This window comes from Astatotilapia calliptera, chromosome 5 (genome assembly GCF_900246225.1).
Source record: "Astatotilapia calliptera chromosome 5, fAstCal1.2, whole genome shotgun sequence".
In the NCBI taxonomy this organism is placed as follows: Eukaryota; Metazoa; Chordata; class Actinopteri; order Cichliformes; family Cichlidae; genus Astatotilapia; species Astatotilapia calliptera.
Window position 1 is genome coordinate 30,539,051 of NC_039306.1, and position 15,906 is coordinate 30,554,956.

The 15,906-nt window shown below is 42.0% G+C and overlaps 2 protein-coding genes across 2 annotated transcripts; both read right to left on the minus strand.

The window, feature by feature from the left end:
* Positions 1-1,164: 1,164 nt before the first annotated feature.
* On the minus strand, positions 1,165-7,935 carry LOC113022922 (ADP-ribosylation factor-like protein 8B). Its single transcript, XM_026168859.1, has 7 exons — positions 7,679-7,935; positions 5,332-5,412; positions 5,131-5,204; positions 4,905-4,998; positions 4,421-4,488; positions 3,706-3,776; positions 1,165-3,082 (listed from the first exon to the last, which is right to left on the minus strand). The coding sequence occupies exons 1-7, from the start codon at positions 7,799-7,801 to the stop codon at positions 3,033-3,035; spliced, it is 561 nt and encodes a 186-aa protein (XP_026024644.1). The 5' UTR covers positions 7,802-7,935; the 3' UTR covers positions 1,165-3,032.
* A 1,552-nt stretch (positions 7,936-9,487) lies between these two features.
* LOC113022924 (N-acylethanolamine-hydrolyzing acid amidase) lies at positions 9,488-15,420 on the minus strand. The gene is made up of 11 exons (XM_026168861.1): positions 15,172-15,420; positions 12,207-12,371; positions 12,001-12,124; positions 11,808-11,898; positions 11,646-11,731; positions 11,388-11,560; positions 11,232-11,294; positions 11,085-11,151; positions 10,964-10,992; positions 9,838-9,907; positions 9,488-9,730 (listed from the first exon to the last, which is right to left on the minus strand). The coding sequence occupies exons 1-11, from the start codon at positions 15,342-15,344 to the stop codon at positions 9,710-9,712; spliced, it is 1,062 nt and encodes a 353-aa protein (XP_026024646.1). The 5' UTR covers positions 15,345-15,420; the 3' UTR covers positions 9,488-9,709.
* Positions 15,421-15,906: the final 486 nt, after the last annotated feature.

A 15,906-nucleotide genomic window follows, 5' to 3' on the forward strand; every position in this document is an offset into this window, starting at 1 on the left:
CGCACATACCTAAAGACCCCATGTGGACACGCACACCCTGCGTTTCTCCGCCGGAAAACACCTGGATCTCTCCGCACCTTCTGACTGCAGTAAATGCCAGATGGTGTTCATTAAACGCTGCATTTAAGAAATGAGATTAATTAAGGTGTTCCAGCTTGAACGGCACAGGCCCGCGATCACCGTTCGCTTTATTGCCCCCTAGTTTGCAACGCCCTCCCGGCGTTTGCCTTAACGTTATGGGTGTTACATTTCTTTGCATAATAGTTAATTTGCTGCCAAGAAACACAGAGGTGCTAATCTTCTATTACACAATAGCGGTAAAACAATATATCCACAAACGTAGCACCAAGTTTTTCTTTTGTACATTAGGGGGATCGAGTTTTATTTTGTTTTTATATAGGAGCCTCTCTTCTGTGAAACCAGTTCCCAAATCTTCTCTACTTTTAAGATTACGCTTAAAACTTTGTTTTGATAAAACTTATATTTAGTGCATCATGGGAAGCCACCAGCCCAGAGTGTTTCTTCTAAACTCACTGTATGTTTATACACCACTCTAGATTTAATCATTAGTCATTATTAATGTCTTGCTCTCTTCCACAGGGTCTCCTCTCCTTCAGCCAGATGGCAGATGGTCACTCCTCCCTGAGCCTGGTTCTGCTGGAGGTTCCTTCCTATTAAAAGGGAGTTTTTCCTTCTCACCATCACCAAGTGCTTGCTCATTGGGGACAGCTGATTGTTGGGGTTTCCTCTCTATTACTGTAGGGTCTCTACCTTAATATATAAAGATCTTTGAGGTGACTGTTGTTGTGATTTAGTGCTATGTAAATAAAATCAAATTTAACTGAATGAAAGATGAAAAATATGGCATGATTATTGTGATCACATACACTTTGTCTCATTCTAAATGTCTGCCAATAATAAATATATATTTCCAGTGCTATGGACGACTCAAAGAAATAACCTTTGAGTTAAGAGTTTACTCCAGAGTCCCAGGGCAGAGGAAAGCCGCAGCACAATGCAGCAGAACAAACCCTCTGACAAACCTAGGAGTGTTTAAGAAACACTAAACCTCCAGCTTTGCAAAGTCCTCTGCTTCCATCTAGTGGCAAAACATTTATAGACAATCCACACACACGCACAAAATAAGTGATGCCACACTTGAAATCCTTAAAAATAAAAACAAATTTATTAGCAATCACAGGGAAAGAATGCATGACATCTACAGAGCATTTGTTGGAATAAAAACGCCAACTTCTTATTTACAAAGTCTGCAGTTGAATGTGAATAAGTTGAGCACATGCACATACAAATTGCAAATAGGCTAGATTATTACACAGTTAACAAAAGCTTTCCCCAAATTTCCCATACAGTCACCAGATTATACAGCCCCTCACCGCTGCTGTGGTCCCAACAATCGACATCTATGATTACGACGATTTCCAACAGACGCTGAAAAACAATGTGAGACGACGGAGCGTGATGGACTTGTCGACGGTATTGCAGTGAAATACACGAGCCGAGCAGGCCTACATACAAATATGGGAGCAGAAGGAATAGGTCACTTTAAACTGGGGGGAGGGGGGCATAGAAAACCAGAAGAAAAAGACATTTCATAGTGATGTACTGGCCAAGCAGGGGGTGGATTAATAGTATACAGTGCTCATACTTTTTGTTTTCTTTAACCGGGGGGGTCATTGTCTTTTCGCTGCAAGGACACTGCTCGTCAATCAATATGTCGTTTTCTGAGGACACAGTACTGTCCTTGGACTGCTAAGGCTTTCACAAGAGCAAGAAAAAAGAAAATCAGACATCAGGACTCGGATAAGAGTATCGCAAAGAATGGACGACATCAAGCATTCAACACTCTGAACTCATAGACTGCCCTCTGTTCTCAGTGTGCTCCATCATCACAGCTAACACTGCCTTCCACTTATCCAACTCAAACAAGAAGATTATGGACACACAGACTCGGGCACACCCACGCTGCGCTCAGACTGAGAACGACCTGAGAACTGCAAGCAAAAGTTACGCTTCAAAAAGCTACATAAGAATTCACAGCCTGCAGGCTTCAAAGTACCCAGCAACCAAACATGTAACATTGTCTCACTCGCTCGTCACTCATTCATTACTTCATCCTCAGCGTTAGCCCGCCACTGCCTTTTTCTCAGACGTCGTAATGCGTTTGTGTGATTACAAAACAGAATGAGATTGTCGAGAGGCGGCGTTAAGTGTAATCAAGGGATTTCTGCTGTGTCTGTACTGAGTGTTTGTTTATAATAGAGGCTTCAAAAAGTGCGTTGGGCAATAACTGTCTGATCGGGAACGCTCTCAGCTGAAGGCACTTAAAACTTTGCTCAGGATTGTTGCCCCAGACGCAGCCGCCACTTAAAGTCTTACCTTCTATTGATCGTTATGTTACGTGTAAACTTTGATTCAAGTCATTTATTAGAACAGTGCTTCCATACACCAGCAAATAAAAACGCAGGCTACATTGCTAAAGAGATTATCAGGAATTGAAGGCATTTAGCACAAGTGACCATCATCATCATCACCATTTGGCAAATAACTGTTTAAAAACTACAATCGCACAATGTCACGTAAACACCAAATGTTGACAGGCAACAGAGCACATGTTTGATTGTGGGATTAGAGGAGCTCCATCCTAATGTAGCTGGGGAACAGTATACTGCAACATTTAAAAGAAAAACTCCATGATGTACACAGACCCACATCATGTCTGTAATGATGAGCGATAAGGCATGATGGGTATGAACAATCCACCTGCTAGCACAGTAGTGAGACAACTTTTCAAGACTCCAGGTGGTTTTGGGGTGGTGGTAGTGCTGTACAGGGGGAGGCTACACATCTATGGTAGTGTAGTGGATGGTGCGCGTGGCGACAGTAGTGAGCGGAGAGAGCTGGAATACGTCACAGAGGCAGTGGAAGGGGTTGACTGTCAAGGACCCATGACCGTAAAGTGGGGCTGAGGCCAGAGCTGCGACCGGGAGGGAGAGGAGGGCGGGGCTTTACTTTCAGCTTCTCCGTGACTTTGAATGCTGGATGAGCCACTGCAGTGTGATATCTGCAGGTGGAGGAGGAACAGTCAACAGATCTTTAACACCCAAGCAAACACTATCTGTGAAGCATTAGGCAGTACACTTAAACTGATGAGGGCCACAATGGATTTCTTGGTCTGCTCACTTTATTAATTTCTTTGTATCATAAATGCTATTCCTTTATGCATGTGTTCATCCCTTCTACATCAGATTGTTTTGCTGTTTAAGCTGTCTTCTGCACAGCACTTTAATCAGCATGACAGACAAAAGGAAACCACAAGATATCAACCAAATCCACCCTGAAGGCTGAAAGAGGACCTAACTGACAACTATAAAGAGTAGTTCTGCATGCTATGCCTCTCTATCATCTAGAATAATACCTGGTTAGAATATGAGAACAAATCATAATCCATATCAACAGACTAAATACTTTATGTAACTGCCTACATCCCGTGTATACCGAGCTTCATTTCAGTTATGCTGCATTAAAGATAATGCCAAGATAACGTCATTTTCAACAGAATAGTCACAGCACTGCCAACAATGCCTGACATTAACCTGAGACTGAAAATGAAGGTTAAGTTGATTCAAGTTCTTTTAAACCCCTGAATGATCATTTCATGACTTCCACAAATCCTCAGATACTTACCTATGTTGTCTTTCTCTTTGCAGGACACAGAGTAGCAGCAGATCTCTCGGTCCTGAATGGCAGATAGATTCCTGTAATGAGGAAAGTGAGAAATGTGAAATTCAAATGGTAGTAGTCCATGGATACGTGACCACCGCATCAGTCACTAGCTTATCTTACAGATTGACATTTGCAAAAAATCCCATAGACTGTATAAACTGCAATGTTACCCATCAACTTCTCAAGTCCAGTTTTCAAGAATTGACCTGGTTTGGTTTCTTGAACCATGATGAGCAAGAGGTAGATCTGACTGAGAAACCAAGCACACTGTACGCATGTACAGTGTGAAGCCCCGCCCTAAAGCACACCCTACTTTATCATACAAATTAATAATTGTGACCGTAAATTACAAATTTTACATGAAAGTGGATTGAATTATTTTAATGAAACTAGTGAGGGGGATCATAAACTCATAAGAAAATTGTTTACTCAGGTCACAGCAATTGAGGAGTATGGAAATGTTCTCATGGACCTCTGTACATGATATATTTTTGCAAACAAGGACCCCTGCTGGCTATCAGAAAGAATGCAGTGGCCTCAATTTTCAAACTTGTACTTCATGTTCATCTTAGAAAAAGTCTATGGGGTTATTAGGAATCATCAAACACTGGTCAAGTAGACACTTATTATGTAAAAACACCACTAACAGAACATTTGGCAGAAGTTCATTTCTTACATTTTTTCAATAAGCTGCTTCTCATCAAGTGCATTGGGTAGGTCTCGTTTGTTACCAAGGACTAGCACCTGGAAAAGAAAGACAGGGCTGATCAATACCTAATGCAGCAATGTATCAGCATCTCTCTCTTCAGATGCCTCAACCATCACACAATCTTTACTGTTAAGGCACAATAAACTGCCTGCGTGAAGTGTTGAGTCGAGGAAGCAGGAAATCTTATGGATTCATCAAATCGCACTCCGTCAACTCAATGAAAAAAAAAAAATAAAAAATACATCCATAATTCAAGCTCTGTTTCATATTACCAACAAGTGTAACATCATCAAGCCTGAGTCACTGCATCTAATGGCTTTCTGCAATTGCTAACTATGACTTTAATGACTGCTTGTGACTGTCACTGGATCCTGATCATCGAGTGCTTGCTGTAACACCACAAGCTTCTGGTGTTTTTAAAAAAAAAAAAAATTAACAAGAGGTCTCTTACTGGAATTCCTTGTAGCTGTGGTTTGTCTAAAAGGTTGTGCAGTTCATTTCTGGAAGCTTCTATCTTCTCTCGGTCTGCTGCGTCCACCATGTAACTAAGGATGGGGAGAGATAATCAAATTAGAGCTCACTGAAACAAGGCATTTCTGAATATTAATGTGCAATTTGCTACATTTTTCATGCAGCCACAAAGGGAACATGTTGTACCTTTTTGGCAACACACTTACACAATAGCATTGACTCCTCTACAGTAGCGCTCCCACATGCTTCTGAAGCGGGGCTGTCCACCTATGTCCCATATCTGACGCAAGAAAGCACAAAATTGAGTCAGAAACGACACACACACCATTTTATCTGTAAACATTGTAAATAGTCCCATTTACATTTTTACTTAGCAACCAGCTGCATACCCATTTTTGCTAGCTTACCTTTATTGTCACGTTGCCTTTAGTAACCTTCCGCATGTTGAAACCAACTGTGGGGATCATGTCTTCACTGAACTGTCCTGACTGCACGAGACAAATAGCAGACAAAGGACAATCTCATATTAGTCAAGACTGCATGCTTCCTTTTTGAAGTCAGCATGCTTTAATCTGATCTAAAAGCCACATGAAAAACACTGTGCACACTAGTCACTTCTGTGCACGATTAAATTAGGAAATAATTGAATTACAAGGGTTATTTTCTTCTAGCTGAATTTGAGCATTTGCCATTTTAACTACATGAATCATAAGATGGTGCCATCTATGTGTCAGCACAAAGTTCACATCACAAGTAATCGGACTGCTTCGTGTTTTGTTTCAGCTCAATCAATATGAAATACAATAATGGCGAAAGAATAAAGTCATGAGGTTTCAGCTGTAATTGGAGTGGGTTTGCATCACTGGAAAACGAAATTGGATGGAAATGGTCTAAAGGTTAAATAAAAAAAATAAAAAAATTGGACACATTTACATGAAGACAAACTTTACTGCAGCCAGTATCTGAACCCACAGACACAAGCACACTGCTTGCATCTTCCCTGGTGATTCTCCCAGGCCTTCACTGCAGCTAACAGCTTTGGGTTGCTACAAGGTCTTTCTCTCTTTACTCTGCTCTTTGGCCAGTCATCGAGATCAGGTGTGACTCAGCCAGGCATGGATATTGCACCTCTTTACATTTAATTATGAATAGAGGTCCAGTGAAACTGGTGGGATCTAAAAAACACAAAAATCCTCCTATAAGCTTCTACATTAACACTGCTGCTTCTGACAGCAGAGAAATAATCAATAAATGTCAGTGTGCCAGTTCCCCAGGCAACCATAACAGCACCATCAGGCTTTCCAAATGAGGGGTGGTATGCTTTGGCTCTCAAGGTCTCCCACTTTCTTCACACTTGCCTTTCAATGTACTTTGTTTCACAGCTTTACCCAATCTGTGTGTTTTTGAATGCTTAGCATGAGGTTGCATTCTGTACTGAGTCCCATGAGGTTCTGATCTCAAAGATTTGTTTCACCCACTGACAAAGAAAAAAAAACATTTATGTAGTATACATCCTGAAGAGCATTCTTGTCCCATGCAGCCACAAGATGTGATCACCTGACCTGGTGATTATGCCCAACAACCAACCTTTGACAGACTTTTGATTATCCTTTGTTTATGTATATTCACATCTTTAGCCTGGCCACTTTTAACTTAATATCCAAGAATCCAAATACTTTTGAAGACGTGGCACTTGGATGTACGTTATTATTTCAAACTAAACATGCAGGAACAGAGAACCAAAACAACAAAAATGTGTAAACTGCTCACATACCTCCTGTAATAACCACGCTTTCTGATACCAACCTTTGCACCGTGATCACACATTCCACAGGTTTAAAGCACCAAATACCTTAATTCTAAATGGGAAACTGTTTTGGTCAGTACAACACAGTCTTACATCGACTGAGGTCATGACTCAGCAGTGAGAACTTTGTACGTTTAGAAAGAAGCGAGGAAAATGTATAAGAGGTCAACAGATTTACATATGCAAAAAGGTCTAAACTGTCATGTATGCAATCAATGTGTGAGGGAAAATGGCTCGAGACCTTAAAATGACACAATCAAACGTGGAATCATCACTAACCTCACATCCGCCCACAGCTGTCACTGTGACTGTCAGACACAACAACAAAGTGAGGGGTTAACTTTTATAGCGTCCACGCTGCCTGCTGCATGACAACAAGCCATAAAAATACAACTCAAACGAAAGTGGGAGGACTGCTCTTGTTAGCTTAGAGGATGTCACTTTGAAAGATTAGGAAATATTTTGATGACAGACTATGCAAGTATTCGCAGCTGGCAGCCTGCAGCCATGATTACTCAAGTGTCGTCGTCCCCGGTACACCCTGCTAGCAACATGACGAGGCAGACTGTGTTCAAAACCAAATAACAGCCCGTGTTGTCGACATACCGCTTGTGTTGACACATTGGCAGCAACGAAAGCACTGACGGCTCCGTTCACATGACCGTTTCACACGTAAGCGCATATCATACCAACCAAGTTCGTCACCGCAGCTAGCAAAACAACGACAGGGAGTACCGCAGCTAATGCTGCAGCTACTGCGGTACACTTGTAGCTTTGCGACCCGGCTAAGCAGCCATGTCGCATTGTCTTTAGAAGTTACGGTGTAGAAATGCAGACAAGTTAAAGTTATACACAGCACGTACTGAAACCTCCTTCTGCGACCTATATAAGGTAACAGCCTGGGCCCGCACTGTGACTGTGCGACTTCGCAATCGTCAGCTGCTTACCGCTATCACATTGACGAATGTGGTTTTTCCGGAGTACTGAAGTCCCACTAAAGTAAGCTCCATCTCTTCTTTCCAAAAGAGGGACCTGAACCAGTCCAAGAGCCTGTTTATAAGGGCCAGCATCTCGTATGAAACTGTAGTCGCAAGTCTATGCGGCCGTCAGGATGGAAATTGGGAAGCGGCGTTCACAGGAAGCAGCTAGCTGCTTTGTCATATCATGTGATCCTGGCGACAGGAGAAGTGATTCTCTTCTTCTTCTGAGGGGTTTTAATGGCACCTTATGTGGTGCACTACTGCCATCTCCTGGAGAAACCCTGTCCAGGCTGTCAGGTCTGGTGCACAGTGATGCCCTTCCTGCTCCGGTATGATCTTTACTCCTGCTACTCTTTCCTTGTATCATGTCACAGTCAAAGTTCCTGTGACTAACATGCGCGTGCTCTGTTGTTTATGACACCTGACAGTAGTTACGAAAACATTACTTTCCCCAGTGTTCAGCCTTACTGATTATGACTGTATCATACAACAGAGGGCCCAGGGGGAAAAATCAGCCCAGCAAAGACTCAAATAACATCATCATGAAGGAGGACATAATTTTTTTTTTAAATTTTAACTGTACTTTCACAGGGCTTACAGCTTTTCCTATCAATAAAGACCTCCCCGTGAGCATTCATACTAAACCAAAATAATAATAATTAATTTCTGTATTTTAAAATTTACTTCTTACATTTAAGCTCAAAGAACCACGCTGACAGATTTCTTTCATCTACTACAGAGGCACATCTTTATCGTGCAATAAAAAGTAAGACGTACTGCTGAAATTACACTTTTTATATTATAAAAAAAAGACGATATCCCATCAATTAAATGAGTAGTTAAACTTCTTTACACTGACAGAAAGGGGGGTTTCAAAGTGGGCTGTATGTGGCCGGTGACATAAAATGAGCTTGGCATCCCTCGTATCCTCTTTTCTCTCCTACCTCATCGTTGAATGCAGTTGTCTCACTATAATCTAGCAAGCCCAGTTCTGTTCCCAGCCTTTCCACAGTCTCCTCTCCGTCTGATTTTAATAAACAAATGTGTGTGCCTGTGATCGCACTCTTTCGTCCTCCACTCATGCGTGTGTTTCCTCACACGTTTAAGCCTGCTGGGCTCACCTTTTTTAACTTAGAAATATGTGAATTTGCTTGTTGTGTGCCAGATGACTCACTATTGCGCTATTTGGAAATGCAGAAGTTATCATTTTTCGCGTGTCTTATCTCAGGATTTAGCAGATCTTGATCAACTCTCTGGAATAAAGGTTAGAGCATAGGCGTCTTTCCTCCAGCTGGCACCAGGGTTTTAGTATGTTTTGGGTCACCAAAACATGAAAGCTGACTCTGATTTTTCCACCCGCAACCTCTCGCTAGCGCGGTAATGTTAATTTTAGTAACGAACATGAACATGTGCACTTCAAAGTGCGCCCTGCAGGTACATTTTACACATTATGCGGTGATAGATCAGCACAAAAAACAAGACTAGAAAAGCATTTCTCTTCACCTTCCATTCTTTGATCTGGTTATAATAGAGGACCAAACGTTCTGGACACCAATAAACTGATAGCTAAAACTGTACACCGCCACCTTCTGAATAGACACATTAGAAACACAAACTAATAGGGTTTGAGTGTGCGTGCATGGTTTTCATTTAAATAACAAACAACATGCAAACAACATGAGCGCACTGCATCGCATAATCTGTTGCACTTGGCAGTTAACGACGTGAAACCGGCAGGGCGTCCTTCTCGTCATGCTTATAAAGTAAGGACAATAATTAAAATAAAGCCACGTTTTATTGGAAGATAAGGTGCATAAAATGGCAAAAACAATCACAGCAAATGTTATTTTATTAAAGGCACTAGCACAGTGTCATTGAATATTTCAGGTGCATTCCCTTGTCATCTCATTGATCGCGCAGCCTCCAAGTAGTCGTGAAGATCGCCGCCTGCCGCAAGAAAAAGGAGTCTGCGTCCTTTACTGCTCCACCTCTGTCAGCTCAGTCTGTCTTGTTGCAGTCCTTGAAAAAGATTTGAAGAGACAATTGAGTAAATGTTATATATTTTTTTTCATTGACATTATCACCGCCTCATTGAGCATAAATGTTTAAGGTGTAAACTGAATTACCTGCAGCCTAAGGAGTGTGATGTACTTCTCAGGGGCTGCTGCGCTCATCACTGTCGTGTAAATAGTAATTCTGGGAGGATATTAAGACAGACGACGGTCACTATTTAATGCGATTCATTGCGTGAGGTTTTATTTTTTAAAAAGCAGAAAAATAGACATCGAGATATTCATTCAGCTATTGTTTCTCTGTAATCTACTCGCTACACTATACCGTCAAAAGTATTCACTCTTCTGCTTTAACACACATATGAATTTGAGTGACATCCCATTCTTAATCCATAGGGTTTAATGTGATGTCAGTGAAGTCAGACATTGATGTTGGATGAGAAGGCCTGGCTCGCACTCTCCACTCTCATTCAACCCAAAGGTGTCCTATCAGATTTGGTCGGGACTCTGTGCAGGCCAGTTAAGATCTCCCACACAAAACTCGCTCATCCGTGTCTTCATGGACATTGTTTTGTGTGCTGGTGCACAGTCATGTTGTAACAGGAAGGAGCTATCCCCAAACTGTCCCCTCAAAGTTGGGCGTATGGAATCATCCAAAATCTCTTGGTATGTTGGAGCATGAAGAGTTCCTTTCACTGGAAGTAAAGAGTTGAGCCCAACTTCTAAACAACGATCCCACAATCCCAACAGTGCGTGGCCTATCACTTCATGGCTGAGCTGCCGTCGTTCCCAATCATTTACACACTGTTAATAATACCACTAACAGTTGACTGTGGAATTTTGAATTCTGAGGAAATTTCACGTCTGGACTTGTTGCACAGCTGGCATCCTATCACAGTACCACACTGGGATTCACTGAGCTCCTGAGAGGGAGCCATTCTTTCACAAATGTTTGTAGAAGCGGCCTCCATGTCTAGGTGTTTGATTTTATACACCTGTGGCCATGGACGTGATTGGAACACCTGAACTCAATCATTTGGATGGGTGATCGAATTCGTTTGGCAATACAGTGTATGTGCTACATGTCAACGAAGGGCCCACTGACATAACTGCTGAAGTCGGAAAAGGGGAAGTATGTGATGAACACACTAAGTGAACTATCCCATCTAAGCAACACCAGCATTTATAGAGTTGCTGGAGGACAAATAAGGGCATCAAACAGGAATAACGTCCTTCTTACCCATTACACACTGGATTCAGGGACAAAACCTGGAGGAAGAGACAGAGTTATAAGCCCATACATCGTCTCCGATTACCAGAAGTGTGACTTCGTGAACCAAGGTTGAGGTTAATTGACTTACCTGATAGAGTGTATTCATATTGATGTGCGCCTGGCCAGTAGCATTTAGAGCTTTGTTAGCCGCTTCTCTAAGAAATGAGCACACAGCAGCGGTGTAATAACAGCAGCAGCAACACAGCAAGCCTGCTCATCATGAGACATGACTCACCTCCGATGATCTTTAGCAGGAGGAGGAAGCCAGTGGTCAAAGTTTGTCTCCACTCTGAACCATCTGAAAGCAATCCCCAAAACACACATTGAAATGCTTACTGAGCGATACAATCATTTTCCATCCTCCTCCTCAGATCTTTTTTTTTTCACCTACCCTCCCTTTGCAGTTTCCAGAGGCCAGATATCAGCAGGGCCCTCTCGATCTCTGGTGATCACGACCCCTTCCCCGGCTCGCACCCCGCCGACTATGTAATACACCCCAGTGATGATGGGGACTTTTGAAAGACGCATGACTGCATCCTGAAAGTCCTCTGCTTCCTCCAGTGTCTGTCAGGCCACACAAAGAATACTTTCACTTCCGCATATTGTCAACTTTTTCTTTTTTCTTTTTCCCTACACTAATTTTTCTCACCTCCCTCACCAGCCAACTAACGGGGGATCTCTTATACAGGAAAGCAGAGACGATGTTCTTCCACCAGTTATACCAGTGTTCAGTTCCTTAGGAAAAAAACAAGCTTGGAGACAAGAAGAAAAATGAAGATGCTACCTTTTCCACAGCCATGTGTGGTCTTACCTCGCTGGTCACCTGAGACAGTAAACTTGTTAGGGCTTTGTCCCGTCCATAGCCCGACATAGCCCGCAAACGAAGTTCCACGGTATACCTCCTGAAATGGTGTGTCAATAAAACACAAACTGGATTTAATGTCTGAAAAATTAAAGTTGCTACGTAATTACTTTAGCTGTGCACCTGCTAATGCATGATGTACCTTTCCATTCTTGAGGAAGACTGCGTTAAAAGTCAGATTCTTCAGAACAGGATGCGGGTAATCGAGGTTCCTGCCGTGGTACACGTGCCCCTTTGTGTCCTGAGCCACGATGCTTGTGCAGAATCTGGAAGTGGATGAAGTTGTTTAGTGTGCTCACTGTGGGGCTTCACTACAAATGTCTAGGTGGATTTAAAAATCACACATACGCAGATACTTCATAGGCAAAGTTGAGCAGGATGACATCGGACAGCGTTCCTCCCAAGTGTGAGGCCAGGCCGCGGATCTCCCCCGCATATGGCTGAGGAACGTACTTTTCCAGGGCCATCACAATAGGTTTGACTGCATGATGCAACCATTTTGGAATCGTGGAACTGGAGCAAACAAAGCAACTTTAGCATGTTGGTCTGCAATCCCTGTCAGCAGAGATGTAGTGGAAGATAAACATGACAACACAGCAAAGGAAGAAATAAGATAAAGCAATGAGAGAGAAGGTTAAGTTTAATCTGTGCTGTGAGGGTTTCAGTGAGTTGTCCTTTGCAACTACTCAAACAATGGATGGGGAAAAAGCAACAAAAACACAATAAAAAAACACTGTACATAAAATAATCCTTTGTGAGGCTCAATGCTCTTTGTGTTTTGGTGTCTCAAAGCAACATAGTGCGAGTTTGATGGTGTCAATCTCTGAAGATACTCTGCTTTTCTGCTGTAGAGCTAGTTGTGTGTAGTGCCTGCAATGCTTCCCCTGGACTGACTGCCTTGGCGTTTTTCAGGCAGCCTGTGTTTAAGTGGCTAACAGTGGTTCCCTACATACATGCACTACAGTGCATTGCTTAGCTTAGGCACTGCTCGCATCAGTATCTTCCACTTTCTAATACACCAACTACATGTAGCTTAAAGTGGTGTGGCGTAAGGAAATCAAAAGCCATTATGATTACATTTTGTCCGTCCTCCCCTTCAAGTTAATTTTCTCATACGCCTGTGGAACGCAGGGCTGCTGCTATTTTTAGATCACAGGCAAATGAAGGAGACACGAGTCCGATAAAGTCAATAAAGTCAACGAATCAATAAAGTTTTCGATTTTCACTGGAAACCGTTATATGTTAGAGCTAAGTATTAAGAATCCAACCCCCCCCAAAAACAGGTAGTAAGCAGACTACAAAATTCAATTTTACAGTTTACTCTATTAAAGTCTGTATTATGTATGAAAATCACGATTAAGTTAAAATGCCCAAATGCTGGGGTACACTTGGGTACAGTGGTCCTAAGGGGTCAAACATACTGTAAATTAAAGAAACACCAGGCAACAGAAAAATGCTGCAAAAGCAAAAAAACACAGTGAAAGCTGAATAAAATGCAATAGAGGTTTATGGAGACAAAACAGAACACAACAAAAGTGAAATAAATACAACAGAAGAAAACAAACGCACAAAAAGTTACATTTTTTTGTGAACTTTTCTTTTTGTATTCATTTATTTTTGTGAGCTTTTGAGACATTTTTGTGTCTTATTCAACTTCCACTGTGTTTTGTTCTTCTACAGCCTTTTTCTATTTGCTGGTGTTTTCTTAAGCTGCAGTACATTTGATCTCTCAGGACCACTGTAGATAATAGCTGATAATAGAGTCCACAAAGGACACAACAAAATGTTTTCAAAACCAGAGGGCTGACCGGGGCTGATAAACACAAGCTGAAGGAGACACAGGCAAAAGTAACAACCACAACTGGACAAACGGGAAATAACACCGAAACATGGCTCGAGAGAAAGCCAAAGAACAAAGAACAGGAACAGGAAACAAAGAACAAAGAACAAAGAACAGGAAACAGCCCACAAAACGAGAGGGTTCACACTGAACATGTTAATATATCACTAACAGAAAGATCAGACAGAAGGAGGAACAAAAAAACGTGACAGAAACCAAAACTTAAATAAGACATAAAGCAAAACACACACCCAGGAAGATAGTAATGTCACCAGACCAGAGCCGTAAAATTCTAATCTTGTTACATTACCAAGAATCTGACTTAAACATTAACTAGACCTCTAAATGCAACAAGAAGCAAAATCCAAATGAACAGAATGATGATGAAAACAAAACATAAACCAAAAAACTCCTGACAACTATCAGAAGCTAAGAGCACTAAAGCAGCAGTGAAACCAAAAAGAATCAACACAAATCCAAGAACATTCAAAGGACCATGATACTAAAATTGAAAAGCAGTTTCTAGTTTAACTGGATTCTTGCTGCTCGAATTTCCAACTATCAGGAAAACAGAGGTGCTGCAGGCGCTGACAGTTGATGGGTGACAAGTATACTAGCAGATCTTTACTTGTAAGTGTGAACGTGTTTGTGAGAGCAATCACAACCTTGAAGACACCTCATGTAAAAGGGACTCCCACTTCCCCCCTTTGAATAAAACTGCCTTTCACAACATCCAGTCATAAATTTACAGGTGTGTGCTCGATAAAGTAATAAAACAGTAACAACTAGCTGCTCTGCCCTTTTACTCTGGTAACACTCTATAACATCAGTGTTACCGGCCACCCAGTCATTCATGTTAAACAGATCCCAGGTTTAATTAAAACATAATGTGGCAACTTTTAATACTGACATGCATTCTTAAAATTTCACAGAATTGAAACGTTGGTAAAAACCGGGTATAGAAACCCAGTTTTCCTTGTAAGCCTGGTTCTCCTGCCAATGAGGTTGATGTCAGTTAAAACAATAACTGCTTGGAGGCATAGGCAGTTATTGTTTTGACTGCCTACGCCTCCCGGCAACCACTTTTTGATTGCACAACCTAAATAAAAAAAATAGTAAGTACTGTCGCAAACAAAAGGTCAAGAAAAACTTCAGAAAATCTGCCAGGCGGACCTCATGAGAGCGACCCCTGCTTTCTTCCGGTAGCAATATTATGTGAAGATCGCTTTTAAATCGCATCGTTACACAAGATCAAGCAAACAATGATGTAGAATTACCGAGTACTTTAAACATGTTAATCGCTTTGAGCAACCTAACGCAATACGTCACCAACCACATTTAAAACCACGGATTTTGTAATCTGCGCTGAAACAGAGGCATGTTTGAAGTAACCCTTCAAACCCCCCGAAACCCACTTCGAAGATAAAGTTCGCAAGTGGCACTTTTTTGTTGCATACTTTCTGGCAAACTTACTCAATGACCTCTACAGCAGCTTTATTCACGTAGTCTATGTCGAAGACTTTCGCAAGAGGCATCCATCGCACTGCTGGATCTTCATCCAGACTGATGTTCACCGTGGGTGGAGCAAACTGTGCACGGCACGACACAGCGAGTCCGAGCAGCAGCAGCAGCGTTGTCCGCTCCATCTTTCGATCGTCTGCACCGGAGACAGCCGACTCCTCTGCCTCTGGCGGGCAACGATAACGACGACATTTCCGCTTCAAGCTTTTCACAACAAAAGAAAGAAACGGCGAACTTACTCATGCAAACTGAGCAGCGCTTCCGCAAAACGAAGGCGTTGAACTTGATCACAATATTGGAACATCAATGGACAACTAGCATACATTAAGTACTGCTCCTTCTCCTCCAACTACTTCTACTACTAATAATAATAATGTTCTCTCACCCGCAGTTACCATTCTTCCCAGCTAGAAACAGGAAGACAGTAAAAGTAAACCCAGTGGTGATTTGGTTGATTTTCAGTAAGCTGACCTCTGACCTTGACGTGGATGTCAGCAGGATTCAAACTCCATCTGTGGTATCATTTTGTGAATCCTAAGTGATCCCCTTCTGGAGTAATCACATTCACAAGATCTTCAGAAAATTTGACCTCTGCCCTGACCTTAATGTCAAGGTCACTGAGATTCCAGCTTGTCCCCGATTTTGAGTGGATAAACCAATTTAAACTCCTACATAGCCATTTCATTC

Excerpts from the sequence above, each read along its gene's own strand:
- LOC113022922 (XM_026168859.1), bottom strand. The coding sequence starts at position 7,801 with ATGCTGGCCCTTATAAACAGGCTCTTGGACTGGTTCAGGTCCCTCTTT. Across the intron at positions 3,777-4,420 it reads AAGCAGCTTATTGAAAAAAT|GAATCTATCTGCCATTCAGG; the intron begins GTAAGAAATGAA and ends TCCTCATTACAG. Across the intron at positions 3,083-3,705 it reads CAAAGAGAAAGACAACATAG|ATATCACACTGCAGTGGCTC; the intron begins GTAAGTATCTGA and ends CTCCACCTGCAG.
- LOC113022924 (XM_026168861.1), bottom strand. The coding sequence starts at position 15,344 with ATGGAGCGGACAACGCTGCTGCTGCTGCTCGGACTCGCTGTGTCGTGC. Across the intron at positions 12,372-15,171 it reads GCTGCTGTAGAGGTCATTGA|TTCCACGATTCCAAAATGGT; the intron begins GTAAGTTTGCCA and ends TGTTTGCTCCAG. Across the intron at positions 11,152-11,231 it reads CCTGCTAAAGATCATCGGAG|AGAAGCGGCTAACAAAGCTC; the intron begins GTGAGTCATGTC and ends CTCATTTCTTAG.